Source organism: Ylistrum balloti, unplaced genomic scaffold (assembly GCF_031769215.1).
Source record: "Ylistrum balloti isolate Yb309-2 unplaced genomic scaffold, AGI_CSIRO_Ybal_v1 Utg370828, whole genome shotgun sequence".
Taxonomy (NCBI): domain Eukaryota; kingdom Metazoa; phylum Mollusca; class Bivalvia; order Pectinida; family Pectinidae; genus Ylistrum; species Ylistrum balloti.
In genome coordinates, this window is record NW_026782478.1 from 965,924 (window position 1) to 986,640 (window position 20,717).

The window sequence follows — 20,717 nt, forward strand, 5'->3', positions numbered from 1 at the left end:
AGAATTACTGCACACAAATCCCATTATCATTGACAATGTTGACATCTGTTTTTACAATTCAGAAGCTTTGATTTATTTGATGGTAATTTTCAGTCAAACAATTAATGCTATTTGTAGAAATATTATGTACTTTTTAACTTTGTTTTTTAAAATGTTCACAGGTACGAAGACAACAGGAAGTTGACAAGTTAAAAATGGCCATGGATGAAGCCCACGAGTCTGCTCTTCGTGAAAAAATATCCCGGCGTCTGCAGCATCTGGATGAGGGAGGTCACGATACGTCACATCTCAAGGCTACATTACAAGGTAAGCAACATATAACATAATATATACTGGTCATATCAATGGACCATGTCATGTTTAAGTCTAGATCACACTGAGACTAGCAAGTAGAACCAAGTTTCCCAGATGAGAAATGGGAGAAATTTCCTAGTTAAGCCAGAAGGGTCTAAATTTCAACCATTCCTAAATGTTATGGATAAAAATTGGTGTTTACATGTCTTTGAAAATTTGGTTAGAAATGTGATGAAGGTCATTCTTGGAGAGAGAAAAAAGGACAATCAGATGAGTTTAGTATTTGAGGTAGTTCTTGAATGAAATTCATAATATTCACACTTTCATAAGGGGGAGGGCTTATTTGTTGAGAAACTTTGTTTGATCCACCAAGGAAATTGATGTACGGGATATTGCACAGATAGAAAACAGATTTCTTTGGAAAGTCTTCTCGCATGTCTTCCTGTGTCACTTTTACATACTGATCACTTTAGCAATGTTATAAGTGTTGTAATATTGTTGGATCAGAAACTTTAAGTAGATTTTGCTGTACCTGTCTTTATGCATGAAGTTTAGGCTAGAAATGAACACTTCCAGTATTAACTGTTGTCCATATTAGAACCTCAATGTATGATAAGAAATAGATGCAGACTTTTTATATGTTTTCTAATCACAGAATTGCATTGTCTAAATATATCACAGGGGCTTGACAAGGTTAAATTTCCATCCTCCACAGTGTGTACAATGGGATATACTGTTTGACCTACACAGACTGTGGGGTTTGGTGATCTGTGCCAGGTCCCTGTAAAATGTTCATATTTTCTTCTTGTGTATATTATTTATCAGTAGTTATGTATTTTGTCTTATTTCTATAATTATTCACATGCTGATTATTTTTGTCCTTGTGGTCTCTTAATGCGTAACTCACATCTACAATATTTGCACATGTATTTTATCGATTTTCAAATCTCGTTAGTTTTCAAGTATTTCGTAATCAAAACCTGCACCAGTTTAGGCTGCATGAGATGACATTTTTTTCTTTCAGAAGGATGTTTTCTTGTAGAAATGATTTATAAGTTGACTTATAGCCAACATATCTTTAAAATATATAAGTAAACCTTGTTGGCTGCATCCCAACTTTCAATGTTCTAGACAATCCCCAAAGTGGCCGTTACCTAGCAACTGACAGGGAATCATTTCGAGATTACAACAAATCTAGGGGTATGAATCTTAAAAGTGACCATCTCTGATTGGACACTTTGTGTTTGCACTTGCACACTGTTTGTTTCACTCCATCCACATGTGTTTCTTTGCATATTCAAACAGTTAATGATGTTTTCATATTCATTAGATTCATGATCAACAAATGTTGAATATTCATAGGAATGCTGTATATATGTGTTTTGTATGCAGCATTCCCAACCATTTCATTTCCACTGTTGACTGTTGCATATTCATCCTTTGTTCCTCCTTTTGTTCCCATCAGAAAAGTTGCCAAATACAGGTATGTAGATAACGTCCTTGACCTTTGATACTGTGAAGAAGATCCCTATAGGTAGAAATTACATTTAATTGAATCTCGGGAGGCTCACTGGAAAATATTGTAGATTTTAGTTATATTTTGTATCATTAGTTAGTGTATATTATTCAATTTTTTTTTTCTTTATTTTAATTTATTTATAAGTTGAATTAACAAAGTGATATCTTGGTATTGGATACTCATTGAAAATGACTATCACTTTATGTAAAGAAATCTGTACGAATGGTAAATCTAAAAGAAAAACTCCAACTAACTGAGAATCCTGTATTTTAATTCTAATGTATTTTTGCTATCTTTAGAGATGTTGATCTGTCAGATACATTGTAACAAAATGGTCGTCATTATCTTCCAAGATTTTAAATACAATTGAAATACACATATTTTATTATCATATATCTCTCCTCATTATAGCAGGCAACTTGTCCCGTTAGTTTGAACACTTTCAAACATAATATTCTATAATGTCAGATTTCATTTTTTTTTATAAACAAATATCTTTTTTGACATGTTTTTGTTATAAATATATGGATTCAAAAGAAAATTCAACATTTAAAAGTTTGAGACATTATAGTGTTGAGATTATTAAAGACTGAAGTGTTCAATATACTCTCCCCAGGCTTAATTCCCTCCTCACCTTTTCATAATCACTCAGCTTAATTATATTTCCTCTACTCTGAAACTGACATGCCAAGACATGGGGATGTGGGAACTCCATGTTTTGGTTGAGGGTCATCAACATTTCAGGCAAATTTAACTACATACTATCATTCATTTGACTAAGACTTGACAAATGTATGTCTTATTCCCAGAAAATAACAACATATCTTTATATTTCGTAGACAACTACCGAGGGGTCAACATGTAAGATAAGGTTTAAAAATAATTTATCAAGGCTGATTATAGGCTGTGTAGGTAATTAATTCTACAGAAGACAAATTGAAAATATGCAAAGCATAATTGAAAACAACAGTCATAATTCCAATGTAGTTTGAGTTAAAGCTTGAAATGTAGAGACCTGTTTGATTTGATGTGCTTTCCCTCATACAAGTTCATCTGAATTAAGGTCATCATGTTTGATAAAATCATAGTGTGCAGTAACTTTATCAAATGCATGATTCTTTATACAAGCTTATTTCTTGCAGCATTTCAGGACCAATATCATGATTTATTTGAAGTACATGAAATTTGTGATTACCTCTTATACTTTTTGTCAGGCCTGTGAAAAAATGTGACAATTTTTAGTGACAAATCTTATCTACTTTTATCCTGTGGTGTGTAAATTGAGACATCAAACTATTTCTCCCATGGTTTTTAAGGTCATCTAACCTGAAGGGTTATGATGACCTATAGCCATTGTGCTCCGTGCTGCCAGTCGTAAACATTTTACATTTCAACTTCTTCTAAATTTCAACCAGTGGGATTGAGCGCAAACTTGTATGAAATGATCCTGAGATGATCCTGAAAAAGTGTTTTGTGGAACGGTCTGAAATCCAAGGTGGCAGTCATGGCGGCCATTGTCAGATGACTGTTAAGGGCCATGGCCCTTTTGTTTTACTACTTTGTGATTTGAGCCCATCAATTAAAATTTAAAAAAAAATGAGATAAAATTTCAAATTTCAAATTGGGAAAAATAAGAGAATATATAGAGTACAAAGAAACTCAAATTTAATTACCTTCTGCACTTTCAGTACATGGGAAGGAACCATTTAGATTTTGTGACAATTTTTTAAACTACCATGATTCAATTGTTAATTTCAAAGCTGAAATTGGGAAACAAATGCCTCACTTAAAAGAATGATGTTTGAGCTGTAATTTTACAGGGTATGTGTTAAAACTATTTTATGATTTAATTATTCCAATTGAGCGGACAGATCTGTAACAAGACATGAAATTTAAAAAAAAAAAATGTGATGCCATCAATTTAATATAAAAATCAAACACGCAGTGAATGCATCAATGCAGATTCTGATTCATTTGTGATATCTGCTCCTACAAGCAGACATACGTAATGTAATGATATACACAGCCTGATAAAAAAAACTACCAATATCAATATTTGAAATTGTTTTTTATCACAGAACTGAATCAGTAATAAAATGGATATACATGTATGATGTATTACAAGACATCACATCATATTTATTTGAATTAAATGAGGCCTTTATACTGCATTATCACACTAATGTTAACATCTTATAACGTAAAGGAGCAGGACTATTATTATTTTGATATGGACCGAATTTCATTTTAATATCCTGGAACGATGTAACACACCGTATATACAAATATGGTCAAATATAATTTTTGTTTAAGGAGTTATGCTATGTAACTTTATCTCCACTGTGAAGCGTATACAATTCCTAAGTCAATGTATATGTACTTTTAAGTTTTCTAGATATTTAAATTCTTGTCTCTTGTTTGGGTAACCTACTATTATCAGATATACTGAAGTGTTTTTAAAAATACAAAATTCTTTAGAAACACTTTTTCTCTACTTATACAAATTACTTTGTGTTTGTGTGAGTGGTTTTGCTTCACTGTTCATTGATTTACCTATCCAGCAGACAATGTTATATATAACGTGTCTTGTCAGAAAAGTTTTCCTGTACATTTGCTAACAAATTATCTTCCGCTTCATACATAAAGAATTATTTCTACAGTTTTATATACATGTATATACATAAATCATCTTAGAAAAGTATAGTGTTGGTTTCAAATGGTTGTGTAATAAATAGCTTCAGTTCATCACCATTTATCTTCTGAATCCACTTGTACTCTCAAGGGATAAACCATTCTGTAAATCTAAATTGTGGTAGATTCAGATTTGACTGGAATATTGATTTTCTGTCTAGTGAAACTGTAGGTCATGAAATACACAATTCTGTAACCAGATGAGAGCAGTTTGACACGTACATTTAGACAAGTTGTCGAGATTTATGGAAATATGATGGTACAATCATGGCTGATAACATTCGCAGGATATGAATTGTGACAAGTGTTGGTGTCAGGTTCACTCCATGTCATGGGATAAACTGTAAAAATTTCTGGCAGATTTCACAAATTTGATTCTTGCATATGAATTTATCAGAATTGAAATTGATCATTGGATATATTATTTTCAACAATATGTCTCCATTAGAATATTACATTGAATAACAGTTCCTCAAGTTTCCTAAAGATTCCATTTCATCTTCAAATTGATAGCATGATACAGATAAAATTCCATTATCTATTACAAACTGTAAATGTAAATAGGTTGAAGTAGATAGCTAATTATATTGTGTTGGTAAAGATGAAAGTTATAGTAATGCAATTGAGCTCTTAAAAATTATTTGCCACCAAGATAGTAAAAGTTAAAACAATATTCCTATTATGTATGGATATACTCACATCATCAGAACATAGTCCGTTATAAACCAGCATTTTCTAACTGTATATGTATAGGATTTTCAATTTTCTTACATATGCTGAGATAATAGAATTACAATCATCATTTGTTATCTTCAATTGGAATCTTTAAGAATAAATATTATACATTGTGAATTATTTTGTGTACACAATATACATATATATACACAAATATGTTCGAAGCTTATGAAGTAATCAAAAATGGAGATCTTTTAACAATTCTGAGTTATTCCTAGTGGTGATGGAAATTTGTTTTATTACAATTTTTATTGGTCTTGCTCAATATATTCTTGCTTTCAGGTTAAAGTATGGTTACAGAAAATATGTGGAAAAAAATGTGAAAAAATGTGACGTTATCTCCTCAGTAAATTTCTTTCTCAATGTTGTAGCCAATATTTGTCTTTCTTATTTTCTTTTTAATCTCTTTCATCTCCTTAAATGTTTTCTTCATTACAGCAAAATTAACACCCCGAAATAATAATCCCAGTACTTATGTCCAGCCAGAGTACATTCCAGGCTTGAACCTGGAGTTATCTCCCCGCACAGGGCCAACACACAGATCACACAGAGAGACCCAGATCTTGGATAATGCACCATACACAGAAAACAGAGTCCTGACCCCAAGTCAGTTTCGCCATGGTAACGAGGCCTCACGAGAGTTCGGCACTCAAACTGGTATGGGACATTACTCTCCCCTTGTGCCTGATGATAAAACAGTCAATGATTCTGATCTATTTGAGAAGGGTTTGTATAGAATTCAGTCATAGGCATGAGCATGGTCAATAAACACCAACAGGTATTCATAACATTTCTTTTGCATGTTTTGATGTAGTATATCTAGAGCTGACACAAACCTTGCACGCCAGCACAATTTTCTTCCTGTATTCCTGGGAAATATAATTCACTGCTTTATCAAGTATTATTATAGCTGTGTATAGTCCAATAGTACAAATCATACCCTGATCAAGTGCCAACATCATTTGGTGTGTACTTTGGATTTTATGGTGTATGAGCAGGATAATGGTTATTATCCAGTATACTGAGTATATATTTAATAATCATCATTAACTTTGCTAGTCCAAAGAGACAACTCTAGAGAGATTCCCCATAGTGGCAGCCATTGTAAATATGCTGGAAAGTAAAGTTAATGGAGACATTAGAGGAATTACTTGGTTTACAACATTTAATTGCTTTGACACATAATGCAAGTTAGTCGAAAAATAATTGAGGTCACCGAAGTTTGGTGTCTTTATACAAGGAGGAATTCTGACCATCATCTACAACCAAGGCAAAAATAAAATTGCAGATAGATAGTCAGAACCCATTGGACTATAACTTTGCACATGTTGGGCATGGTGACTGTCTAAAACTAGACACATTCATGAATTTTTCATATTTTTGCTCTCATTATGAGCTTTAAAAAATGGGCTTTATACTGATGATAGCGTATGAAGGCAAACCTTAGAAGTTTGTTGTTTGGTCATAATGGGTTTAAATACATTCCAAAATTCCACCATGGTTTAGCGCATGAGGAATGAAATTGGCTGTGAGCTTCAAATAAATGCAAAAATAAGTCCTATTGATTGACCTGCATGTAATAGTAAGCATGATGTTGTATCAATGATGTTATATAATTTGGATCAGTTACCTTGAGGAAAGATTGATTCCTCTTTCATCAGGTGTTGTCTTATGTGTACCTCTACTTGATGGGAAATTTAAGATGGATGTCAGTTTTCACATGCTTGTTTTTATAAATTGGGTTGTTCTGCTCTTCTATTCCTCTGTGATTTTGACATAAATAAAATTACAGTATTTTCATAAAATTGAAAAAAATGTATTAAATATTTGGCATTTGCATATAGTGTTTAGATATAGGACACAAGTTGGATTGATTGTTACAGCTCGCAATTTTCTCACAGTAAATTGTTGATTCTTTTTAAAAGTTCTGAAAAAAGCACTAGATGAAATTGAGAAAATGGCAACATCAATTTCTGCATAAATAGACATAAGTGATTCCTAGTCCTTTGATAATTTATAACAATTTATATGCCAATGAATTTTATTAGATAAGAAAAAAAAAAGAATATGGGGGAGGTGGGGAATCTGACACAGGAGTAAAACCTTAGTTGAGCAGAGGATAGGTGGAAGAATGTACTGGTATGATACAGATGGGTCCCTCAGATAAGAATAGAATTTGCCCAATTTAGACCATTCCTTTCTGTATCATTAACTTCTTAGCTTTTCAGTGAAACTTAAGCATTACTATCTTTTTACCTTGTAAATGTTATAATTATCTGCAAGTTTGGATATTTCAAGATAATTGTGATATAGTTTTTTTATTTCAAATTATTTTTCACATTGTTCAACTTAACATTTCTATTGTACATTTTTATTTTTCAGTCGAATTTGGTACAAATACTGATTTAGGCACAAACAGAGAGCAAAGTGAAGTCCAAATCATGTATAATGCACAGGGCAAAAGGGTACGGGTAAAAAGTGCTGCAAAGGAAGATACAAAGAAATATCAACGAAAACCGGAACCTCCAGCGGAAAAGAAGTCAAAATCTAGGTTAAAAGAGGAGAAATCAAAGGAAAGACCCAAATGGAATTTTCAAAATAAACGACGCAAAAAGCCAGTGAAACAGTCAGAAAAAGATATAAATTTCGAGGAGAAAAGAAAGCAAAGTGAAATAAGGCGCCTTAAGAGAGAACAGGAATTGATGAATTTAGTGGACATGAATCGTGATCGTATACCTACAGAGAAACCAAAGGGAGCTAACTCTCGTGGCCACTCACCTGTGTCTGATCATGAAGGTCATAGATCAAGGAGTATTGAACGGTTTAATGCTAATCGGAGGTCTAAATCTCATTCACCCGAAAATGTCAGTGCACGCCATCAACAGACATATCGGATGAACTCACCCAACCAGACACAGCGGTCGTCTTCACCCGTACCAAAAGTGGTTGGAATTGTTGACAGCAATCACAATACAGCCAGGGGAAGATCACCTCCAGTTCCTGCCTTGAGATACAAAAAAGACAATGCATACGACGTACAAATAGCAGAGAGACAAACTGCTCGTAAGTACACTGACAGAGACCCTTTAGATGTACCACTGACGGATGGAGAATTTGTGCCATTCTTGAGAACTGTCGAAGTGCTTGACCCTGCCCGTGCAGGCTCCCCTCTCCAAATATCAAGGGAAGCTACAGCTGTAAGTAATGCTCGTAAAGCATACCTAAAGAGCATGAAGCCTGGTGATTACGGTGAAAAGGCTGACCCTTATGAGGACCGATTGAAAGTTCCAGGAGAGGAGAAATCTAAGGTAAAAATGCTGTGTAAATTAATTAGCTCCTAAACAACATGATATCTAAAGATAATCAATTCTAGCCATACATTGTATTCTTATAATTATGGTATATACTTATTGTATGCTTTTTGTTATTTATACATAGTACAGTACAATGTGTAAGGGTTCTGAAAGTGTTATTTAATAGTGAGATAATGAGGGAGGGGCAAAAACAAATCTGAATGTATTTATCAAATAAGAGGTGAAATATACACTTAGGCTAAGTCTAAAAATTTTGCTACCTTAGGTGAAAATACTTATTGCCTCAGGTTATTGCCTAAAAAGTATTTTCATGTAAAGATGTTGTGCATGGTCTGCTTCTACATTGTTACAAGGTAGTGTGACATATTTGGTTCCTGTGACCTTTCAATATATACTTGACCTCAGATGCCCTTAATAATTATGGGATAAGACCACCAAATAACTTTTTGTAGAATCTTTTTCAAGAAAGAGTGGATCTTGATGATATGGCTTCAGGAGGCAAAACGGAAGCTAATGGACATTATGATGAAAGTTTTGTAATAAATTATCTAACACAGGCTTACCAAGGACACTCTGATGACACAGTGGCCTTGATCATCAGGTTGATTACAATAATCTATCAATGCGTTTTTGGTGTTACTAGGACCCCATTATGAATCCTGCCCTAGTCACTGACCGCCCCACACACAGACAGGATGCTATTCTTCAACAGCTCTCCTCACTCAAGATGGTAAGTTGAGATTTCTCAAAGTCATTTTATTTCTTAAAAGGCTATGAGCTCATATAAAGACGTTATCAAGAATTGAAATTTCTCTGACAAATTTGAGTTTCAGAGTTGTTTGATCAAGGTTAAGGTCACCATTACCCCTTTTGTTTTCTTTTTTTTCACTTTGAAAATTGTCAGCAGTCTAGTTGCTTCACTCCTAGAGGTTGAGGGTTTCTCATCAAACTTTACACACTTTTAAAGCACTTAACTGTTATCAGTGCTCTGGAGAATTCATTCCTCACAGGATTTAGATCAAAACTCACACATTTACAAATGATCACAATGCTGTACATTATTGATTACAAAATAGTTATGAAACTGTATTGGCAGATTCTCATATTTATAGCATTGTTCCATTAAAATCAATTATAAACTAATTCTATCCTTTTCTTTTTTACCAAATCAACACCAAACAGCACCATCTTTATAAATTATTACAGTGTAGTAGCTTGTGGTGACTGGTAGGGGTCATGTTTTGATTTAGCGATTTCCAGTGTCCTTGTTAATGCTGATAACATGATACTGATGGTATTTAAATGGTTTGTTTATCATCTGTTAAAAGAACAGATTAAACAAGCTTGGTTAACTTTTACCTGCAGTAGGACACATACATGTAATACGTTTTTCTGGTTTTATTGCTTCCTGGTCAAATTTAACTTGATTCAGTTACTCCTGTTTTTTCTGTGTTTTCTTCTTCTTCTGTTCTCTACCTTGTAGATATTGATGATTGAAGTGATGTTGGAGGGTTAGTGGTCATGGATGATTGAAGTGATGTTGGAGGGTTAGTGGTCATGGATGATTGAAGTGATGTTGGAGGGTTAGTGGTCATGGATGATTGAAGTGATGTTGGAGGGTTAGTGGTCATGGATGATTGAAGTGATGTTGGAGGGATTGATTTTTAGTGGTCATGGATGATTGAGGTGATGTTGGAGGGTTAGTGGTCATGGATGATTGAAGTGATGTTGGAGGGTTAGTGGTCATGGATGATTGAAGTGATGTTGGAGGGTTAGTGGTCATGGATGATTGAAGTGATGTTGGAGGGATTGATTTTTAGTGGTCATGGATGATTGAGGTGATGTTGGAGGGTTAGTGGTCATGGATGATTGAAGTGATGTTGGAGGGTTAGTGGTCATGGATGATTGAAGTGATGTTGGAGGGTTAGTGGTCATGGATGATTGAAGTGATGTTGGAGGGATTGATTTTTAGTGGTTATGGAACCAGTTTATCATTACAAAGAGAGTGTAAATCCATTGTGTGCTTTTTTTTTTATTCCAGTCAGCTTACTGCTTTGAGTTGCTACAGTGCCTGTTTTTTTCATGAACATTCAAGCATCAACAGCCACTATACACCAGTTATTCTTATAAAACAAGTATTATTACCAGGACGTGATAGACATTGTAAAGGTTTATATAGCTAGCGAAGTCTTATAAAACAAGTATTGTTACCAGGACGTGATAGACATTGTAAAGGTTTATATAGCTAGCGAAGTCTTATAAAACAAGTATTATTACCAGGACGTGATAGACATTGTAAAGGTTTATATAGCTAGCGAAGTCTTATAAAACAAGTATTGTTACCAGGACGTGATAGACATTGTAAAGGTGTATATAGCTAGCGAAGTCTTATAAAACAAGTATTATTACCAGGACGTGATAGACATTGTAAAGGTGTATATAGCTAGCGAAGTCTTATAAAACAAGTATTATTACCAGGACGTGATAGACATTGTAAAGGTTTATATAGCTAGCCACTACATTCAAGTTTCAATAGAGTCTACAAAAGCTAAAGCTGTATTAGATTGGAGTTCATGCTGTTTAGGTTAAGTGTGTTGCGTTTTGTTGTCTTCCGTCTACATGAATGATCACATGTCTACAACAGAATCATTTCAACATCAGTACCCTGTATATGTCCTCTCTATGTATAATCCCCAGAGATTAACACTGTATACTTGATCAGATATTCTCATTTTCTACTTTAATGTCTTGGGTAATATTGATCAGCTGATGATGTGGAGCTGTAGACAGTAACAGTTGGATTAGCTACTGCCCTTGTCAATATAAGGAAGCACATTCAGTTATCAGATACCATATCATGTATACATTCTCTTTAATGGCACTTAATTGTACAGGATGTTTTCAATAGTAACTGATCTTGAGCTTGAAAATGTCAGTAATGAAAGGACAGAAATTTAAAATAACATATATAGATGTATTGTTTTTGCTAGTCAGTAGGTCAAAGGATAGCCTCATTTAGGAAGGATAATATTAGCCTCAACAAAACTATCTGATCTGACTTGTCCATCATATCAGTATACAATAACATACAAATATTAATCACTTCACTCCAGACAAGTGTTTGGTGCAATGAAAACTGATAAATATGACTTTCTTTCCTATGTGGATTTTCTATGAATAACTACCATATAATGCATTCCCTATTGACAGGAAAAAGATCCTGAATTTAGTGCAGTATTTCTCACTCGTTTTAAATGTAAATGTGGTGGGGTGGCGCAGTGATAACGTACTCGCCTTTCACCTAGCCGATCGGGGTTTGATTCCCGGAACGGACGTGAAAAGGTAAGGGGTCACCTGCCCGACCACGTGGGTTTTCCACGGGTACTCTGGTTTTCTCCCACAATAAGACTCCTCGCACGCTTACATCTGGGCCAACAAGAGTGATCAGTATAAGTTGACATAACTTGTTTCACAATTGTTGTAAAATAAATAAAGTTATATTTAAATGTAGGTTGAAGTGATGTAGAGATATTTTTGTAACAAAGTTCTTTGTGATTTCAGAATCTGATGCAGAAACGGAGGGAGCTAGAGACATTTTCTCCAACAGACTTTGAATAGTGGATGTTTTACTCGGGTCAGACAAGTGTTCTGTGATATTATCAGTGGTAACTGATCTCTCTAAAATAAAATGGGATCCTGTTGTTAGTTCCTAAGTTACACTTCTATATATATTGAAATAAAAACAAAAATTGTTTGAGTTTTCTGACAAAGCATTAAGATATCCATATAGTTTGTAAATATTTTGGATATTTTCTAACAAAGTTCACAAATATGACATTGTCAGCTAGTGAAAGAAATGTGATATAGGAATTACGTGTATTTAGTTAAGGACATTTCAACTGAACTACAGACAACACTATCCCACAGACATTTCTCCAGAAGTTCACGAAGTCAGCTTCTAAAAACATTGTTGTACAAGACAACTAAACACATATCGGTTGTTATGTAAGTGTAGTATGGTATATATTGCTACAGATAATACTGATTTATTGAAGTTTTGTATTTATTTTCATTGATTTTATAAGTTTAATATGTCAATGAATCAATAAACTGTACAAAATTTTTACACAATAATTGAAGCATGAGCTGATTTCTCTTGTACTATTTATTCATGAAATGAAATTCATGTAGTAATATTTTGAACGACCACAAAATTTTTAACCCATGAAAATATACAGATTTGCAGTATGTTGATATGGACATTTTCATTTATGTCTGGATGTATAGTTTAATTCATATAAAGAATAGTTCCATTGTTGATGGCAGGTTTTAACATGGAATGTCCATCTCTGCATCGTTAGAATTACTGACATGAAATAGTGAATTACAGTGTGTTGATAGCAGACAATGGATTTCTAGAAATGTGCTAGCCCAAGGCATGGAAATATTGGCAAGGAATACACCCCTAAACAATTTAATATATTTATTTCAGGAATTCATGGAACAAATTTCTCTTAATGTAAATTTTATCTATCATTGGAAGTTGAATTTTTTTATTTAGGTTTTTATGAAAAAAGGAAGCAATGGATTGAAAAAGTTATATAATACCCTAGTTAATTACCTAACAATTCTCTAAGAAATTCATCCCATCCTCATAATGTTTTTTTTTTTTTCTTCTACTAAAGCAAAATAATGGGTAAGTGTTCTAAATAGAAAATGGCTGCCTGTCTTCCAAACCTCACTACTAAACATAATCTGTTCTGTATAACAATAAAATGGCTGTTGGTGCTCAGTACTTTTACAGGTTTAGATACACCCAAATTAATTGTGTATGTTGAAACACTGTTTATAATCAGCATGATGCTGATGTGGCCGAATTTTGTGTTTGTTGAAACATGTCAACATTGACAGACAGGTTACAATTTTTTCTCCACATAGAAGGAATTTTGTCAGACAAATCCTGTGTATTTTGTTTGCAGTAGCATGTGATTGTGATTGGTTGTCTATAATATTGCTATAATAATATATATTATAGTTAATCATTATTTATTTATTGTACGTTTGTTTTTTAAGAATCAGATCTGTTATGATGTTAACAGTTTAAATATTTTACCTGTTATTATGTAAAAGTAATCCCATCAGTTGTCTCGCCTTTTTTACATCGACATGGACTTGCATTATCCTGGTGCTATATGATAATCTCTGTACCGTGATGTTTGGTAGTAAGACATCTTTACCTGATGTTTTGATGACCCAACACTGACTATACTTTTATATTTCTCTAAATCTTTCATTAAATCACACGATACTTACATAGTTGTAACTCCAGAGTCATTAATTTACTGATAATTGATAAAAACCAGTGGCTTTAAGCACTGTTTGATACTATACTTCTACGATGAATGAAGATTACAAAAATCAGTGTCCTAAACCATTCCCAGTAACAAGGTTTAGATAATATAATAATACCAGATCTGTGGAAATTCATGAGATAATCTTTGTTGGTATTTTGTCAAAGAATTTGTGCCTGTTATGTTGTGTTTTGTTTGAAGCCATTATTATAGAATTTGGTCAGTGTTTTGACAAGAGAGTTATGTCTGTTAGAGATAAAAATTCTGTTATGCTCGGGAGGTTGTATCTGTTTTATACACATGATACTCTTTTATGTTAGTGTCTGTTTTATGTTGAATAAAAGCACATTTTGTTCATATTCCATTACGCATTAAATATATATTTCTTCAGAAGTGCCAGACATTTGATGGGCTGTGTGAACATATCAACACATCTTATTGAAGGGTGATTTTTAAAACATTTGTTAATGTAGTTAGACTGACTATCAGTGGCAGATACATTGGTTTATCTTTTCTATTGATGAATTATAGGTGATTGATTTTTGTAATGAATCTAAAAGCAAGTACTCTGTAATGTCAGCAGTGAGAAACATCCAGCTTTTGTTCCAAGAGATCGATTCAGACCACATTGACATAAGGGTATGAAAGATACCCAAATCATCAAGAGAACCTGACATTGTGATGAGCATATCTGAAAATATCATAGCTTGTGCAGGTATTACAGTTTACAGTATATTTATTTTTTACCATTGAACTGAATTATCAGAAATCAGCAGATTATTGAAAAATCATCTCTTCATATACCATTGAATTATCAGAAATTAGCAGATTACTGAAAAATTATCTCTTTATTCAAGGAAGATTTTGGGGAAGTATTGTATTACTGTCTTGCAATTGTTCTTAAATCATAAGTTTCTGCTATACTTGTGAAACACAGTTGGTATTTAATAGGAAACCAGTATAAAATTTAATTGTATGGATATATCAATCAGATTGAGTATCATTACATAAACCTGTTCATCTTAATACATAGACAGTACAAACTTACAATATAACATACAGGTTTTATATCTATACTTTGTTCCTACTGGCTTAACAGTCTTGTACAATCTTTTAGATGATGACATCATCCTAACGTTAAAGATGTCATTACCCTTAAGATGGAAGTCAAGTAGAAACATCAATTTGTTTCCAGTGTCAACATAGAAATCAGGGATCTCTCAGACTTGTTCAAGTTATAAACTGAAATATTTCATACAAGGTGGCTCATTTTTCAGTATGTTCAATATATAATTTATTCGTAGAAGTCTAGAAATAATTCTCAGGATTTGAATGACTTAATTACAGGTATTTTTTACACATACATTATACTTGTGATATCAAACGGTTCCCTGTTGATTTAAGTGACTTTACATGTTTTAGTGAGGATTGTATAGATTTGTAAACCACTAAAATATGTACAGAGGGACCAAATTGTACTATAAATTATATCAAATTGTCCATTACAACATTAATTTAATTTGGCTAGAATTACAGAGCATGCTCATCCAATTCTTTATTTCTCATATTCCACATCAGTAAATGGGGATGGGTAATTGATATAACATGGTCTCTTGTCAACTTCATCAAGATCTCCCATTCCACAGGAAAGGAAGCAAAATGAAAGATTAAAATTAGAATGAACTCCTGTCTAATTAACAACTAGGTAGTCTATTTATTTAAAATATGTAATGTCAGGTCACATAAAAGAAAACTTTGTACCAAAGAAATAGAAAATAAAACCTATACAATTTTATTTTGTTGTCATGTTTTGAATGATGGTGTGTTATCTGAACAACAGTCAGAGGTTGTATCATCACAACAGTCAGTAGACTTAATTAATGGGGTTGTATAATCACAGCAGTCAGTAGACTTAATTAATGGGATTGTATAATCACAACAGTCTGTAGACTTAATTAATGGGGTTGTATGATCACAACAGTCAGTAGACTTAATTAATGGGGTTGTATAATCACAGCAGTCAGTAGACTTAATTAATGGGGGCTGTGTAAAATCACAACAGTCTGTAGACTTAATTAATGGGGTTGTGTAATCAGCAGTCAGTAGACATAATTAATGGGTTTGTATAATTACAACAGTCTGTAGACTTAATTAATGCAGTTGTATAATCACAGCAGTCAGTAGACTTAATTAAGGGGGTTGTATAAGGGGGTTGTATAATCACAACAGTCTGTAGACTTAATTAATGGGGTTGTATAATCACAGCAGTCAGTAGACTTAATCAATGGGGGCTGTGTGAAATCACAACAGTCAGTAGACTTAATTAATGGGGTTGTTTAATCACAACAGTCAGTAGGCTTAATTAATGGGGTTGTATAATCACAGCAGTCTGTAGACTTAATTAATGGGGTTGTATAATCACAGCAGTCAGTAGACTTAATTAATGGGGGCTGTGTGAAATCACAACAGTCAGTAGACATAATTAATGGGGTTGTTTAATCGCAACAGTCAGTAGGCTTAATTAATGGGGTTGTATAATCACAGCAGTCTGTAGACTTAATTAATAGGGTTGTATAATCACAGCAGTCAGTAGACTTAATTAATGGGGGCTGTGTGAAATCACAACAGTCAGTAGACTTAATTAATGGGGTTGTATAATCACAACAGTCTGTAGGCTTAATTAATGGGGTTGTATAATCACAGCAGTCTGTAAACTTAATTAATAGGATTGTATAATCACAACAGTTTGTAGACTTAATTAATGGGGTTGTATAATCACAACAGTCAGTAGATTTGATTAATGGGGTTGTATAATCACAACAGTCAGTAGACTTAATTAATGGGGTTGTATAATCACAGCAGTCAGTAGATTTGATTAATGGGGTTGTATAATCACAGCAGTCTGTAGACTTATTTAATGGGGTTGTATAATCACAGCAGTCTGTAAACTTAATTAATAGGGTTGTATAATCACAACAGTTTGTAGACTTAATTAATGGGGTTGTATAATCACAACAGTCAGTAGATTTGATTAATGGGGTTGTATAATCACAAAAGTCAGTAGACTTAATTAATGGGGTTGTATAATCACAACAGTCAGTAGACTTAATAGAGTTGTATAATCACAACAGTCTGTAGACTTTAATTAATGGTGTTGTATCGTCACAGCAGTCTGTAGACTTAATAGAGTTGTATAATCACTACAGTCTGTAGACTTTAATTAATGGTGTTGTATCATCACAGCAGTCTGTAGACTTAGTTAATGGGGTTGTATAATCACAGCAGTCTGTAGACTTAATAGAGTTGTATAATCACAACAGTCTGTAGACTTTAATTAATGGTGTTGTATCGTCACAACAGTCAGTAGACTTAATTAATGTGGTTGTATCTTCACAACAGTCAGTAGACTTAATTAATAGGGTTGTATAATTGAGGCTTCATAGCACCCTAACCGTAAATAGACCTCATTAAGAGAGTTAGTTAATATGCCTAATTAATGATCAATTAAGGACATTGCCAAATCTTGATTTATTTCAGATAAAATCATTATTTTCTAGTTGATTTTCATAACAAATATAAACAGCGATTGATAAACTTGTTAATTTATGATATGAGCCGAGCTGGTAAGTGTACTGAGAGACCTTGTGATATATTCCGTCACAGAAACATGTGCTCTGTAATCAATGTTGGCACCTCCATGTGTAATGGGAGGGGAAACAAGCCTATTGTTTGGCGTCACGCCACAAACCCAAAATAATATCTCGCTCACAATTGAGGTTACTAGCTTGTCTGATTTTATACCGGAGAATATACACGACGCTGTTTATACTATCTGGTTGTTAATGTCGATTTTCACTTATTTTATCAGAAATACAATTTTTACATATAGACTTACCATTGTGAGTCGTTTGAGTTCCTCGGTATCAGTTGTAATAGTATGTTTAACAACATGCCAACTTCTAAACAGACAATATGACAAAAACTGATAATGTGCACTGTACGCGTCCTGTCTCTTGGTACATTTTTAATTGTTAACAATAAGCTGCGTATTGAAATGATGTTTTGTGTTCAGTGCGTCATGTTTTTACTTGTAAACTTGTTAAATCCTAAATCTTCTCAGAGAGTATATCACTCCTAGATTAACGTAAATAGTCTCTCAGGAATTAACACCGAATTGATTGAATATCTCTCACGAATTAACGTTACACTGTATATCTCTCACGAATTATCGTGATAATGTATCTCTCAAGAACTATCGTGATATTGTATATCTCTCACGAATTATCGTGATATTGTATATCTGTCACGAATTATCGTGATATTGTATATCTCTCACGAATTATCGTGATATCTCTCACGAATTATCGTGATATTGTATATCTCTCACGAATTATCGTGATGTTGTACATCTCACGAATTATCGTGATATTGTATATCTCTCACGAATTATCGTGATATTGTATATCTCTCACGAATTATCGTGATGTTGTATATCTCTCACGAATTATCGTGATATTGTATATCTCGCAAATTATCGTGATATTGTATATCTGTCACGAATTATCGTGATATTGTATATCTCTCACCAATTATCGTGATATTGTATAACGAATTATCGTGATATTTTATCTCTCAAGAATTATCGTGATATTGTATATCTCTCACGAATTATCGTGATATTGTATATATCTCACGAATTATCGTGATGTTGTATATCTCTTATGAAATTATCGTGATATTAAAACATGTATATCTCTCACGAATTATCGTGATAGTTAACACAACATAAATATCACTCACACATGAATATCAACACAATAATATGTAAATCTCTCACAAATTATCGTGATATTGTATATATCTTACAAAACAATATCTCATGATATATTTATCATCTCGCGCATTAACACAAAGATATGTAACGTAGACTTTCCGACCAATAATTAGTAAGACTTACGATACACTATAACGTTACTATTCCTTGCTGATACTTCATTAAATATATTGTCTATAGTTCCATGATAACGTGTTTACGTTCGGTTAAACACGGTTTATTTTTGTTACGTCAGACTTGGGTGGGGAACTATGTCAGAGGGTCATTTCAGCATGACGAGGAAACAATTAGAATTTGTACTACTCGCATACATAGAAATGCTGAATGTAACACACACTTGTATATATTTCAGTGTGTGAGTGGGCTAACGCCGAATCTGATATCTGAGAGGTCACAAGAGGACGGTTGTATTACACTGGGCATTGTGCTTTTGACAGTTTCATACCAAACTTAGGTCGTCAATTCTTTCATTTAGCTGGATTCTAGTTGTGAAGAGGGCGCATGGTTTAATTCAAGATCTTACAGTTTCTTTCGGGAAGTGTAGACTGAGTAATCAGTTGATTTCACTTTTATTTTCTATTGACAAACACTGATTAATACCTATCCTGTGTAAACAAACAACATTGTTCAGGTTTTTAGTGAATGTTTTATGTGACTCAGTTATTGATATTCTTCATACTGGTCAAAGTTAGTACACATTCCCCACAAACGACATCTCCCCATCTCACAAAACAACCTCTCCCCATCTCACAAAACAACCTCTCCCCATCTCACAAAACAACCTCTCCCCATCTCACAAAACAACCTCTCCCCATCTCCTCACATACCAACCTCTCCCCATCTCACAAAACAACCTCTCCCCATCTCCCCACAAACCAACCTCTCCCCATCTCACAAACCAACATCTCTCCGTCTCCCCACAAACCAATCTCTCCCAATCCCATTACAAACCAACCTCTCCCCATCTCCTCACATACCAACCTCACCCCATCTCCTCAGAAACCAACCTCTCCCCATCTCCTCACATACCAACCTCTCCCCATCTCCTCACAAACCAACCCCTCCCCATCTCCTCACAAACCAACCTCTCCCCATCTCCTCACAAACCAACCTCTCCCCATCTCCTCACAAACCAACCTCTCCCCATCTCCTCACAAACTAACATCTCCCCATCTCCTCACAAACCAACATCTCCCCATCTCCTCACAAACCAACCTCTCCCCATCTCCCCACAAACCAACCTCTCCCCATCTCCTCACAAACCAACATCTCCCCATCTCCTCACATACCAACCTCTCCCCATCTCATAAACCAACCTTTCCCCATCTCCTCACAAACCAACCTCTCCCCATCTCCTCAAACCAACCTCTCCCCATCTCACAACCAACCTCTCTCCTCACATACCAACCTCTCCCCATCTCCTCACAAACCAACCTCTCCCCATCTCCTCGCATACCAACCTCTCCCCATCTCACAAAACAACCTCTCCCCATCTCCCCACCAACCAACCTTACCCCATCTCCTCACAAACCAACCTCTCCCCATCTCACAAACCAACCTCTCCCCATCTCCTCACAAACCAACCTCTCCCCATCTCCTCACAAACCAACCTCTCCCCATCTCCTCACAAACCAACCTCTCCCCATCTCCTCACATACCAACCTCTCCCCATCTCCTCACAAACCAACCTCTCCCCATCTCCTCACAAACCAACATCTCCCCATCTCACAAACCAACATCTCCCCATCTCCTCACAAACCAACCTCTCCCCATCTCATAAACCAACCTTTCCCCATCTCCTCACAAACCAACCTCTCCCCATCTCCCCACCAACCAACCTTTCCCCATCTCCTCACATACCAACCTCTCCCCATCTCATAAACCAACCTCTCCCCATATCCCCACCAACCAACCACTCCCCATCTCCTCACAAACCAACCTCTCCCCATCTCCTCACAAACCAACCTCTCCCCATCTCC

At 34.6% G+C, this 20,717-nt stretch overlaps 1 protein-coding gene across 1 annotated transcript in view; it reads left to right on the forward strand.

The window, feature by feature from the left end:
- LOC132558835 (trichohyalin-like) overlaps nucleotides 1–15,699 on the forward strand; it is a 40,917-nt gene extending 25,218 nt beyond the window's left edge. Inside the window, exons 14-19 of the mRNA XM_060223444.1 lie at nucleotides 162–306; nucleotides 1,426–1,494; nucleotides 5,678–5,965; nucleotides 7,622–8,547; nucleotides 9,197–9,283; nucleotides 12,115–15,699. Of these exons, the coding sequence (XP_060079427.1) occupies nucleotides 162–306; nucleotides 1,426–1,494; nucleotides 5,678–5,965; nucleotides 7,622–8,547; nucleotides 9,197–9,283; nucleotides 12,115–12,171 (1,572 nt within the window). The 3' untranslated portion in view covers nucleotides 12,172–15,699. The remainder of the gene's footprint in view (nucleotides 1–161; nucleotides 307–1,425; nucleotides 1,495–5,677; nucleotides 5,966–7,621; nucleotides 8,548–9,196; nucleotides 9,284–12,114) is intronic.
- The last annotated feature ends 5,018 nt before the right edge of the window (nucleotides 15,700–20,717 follow it).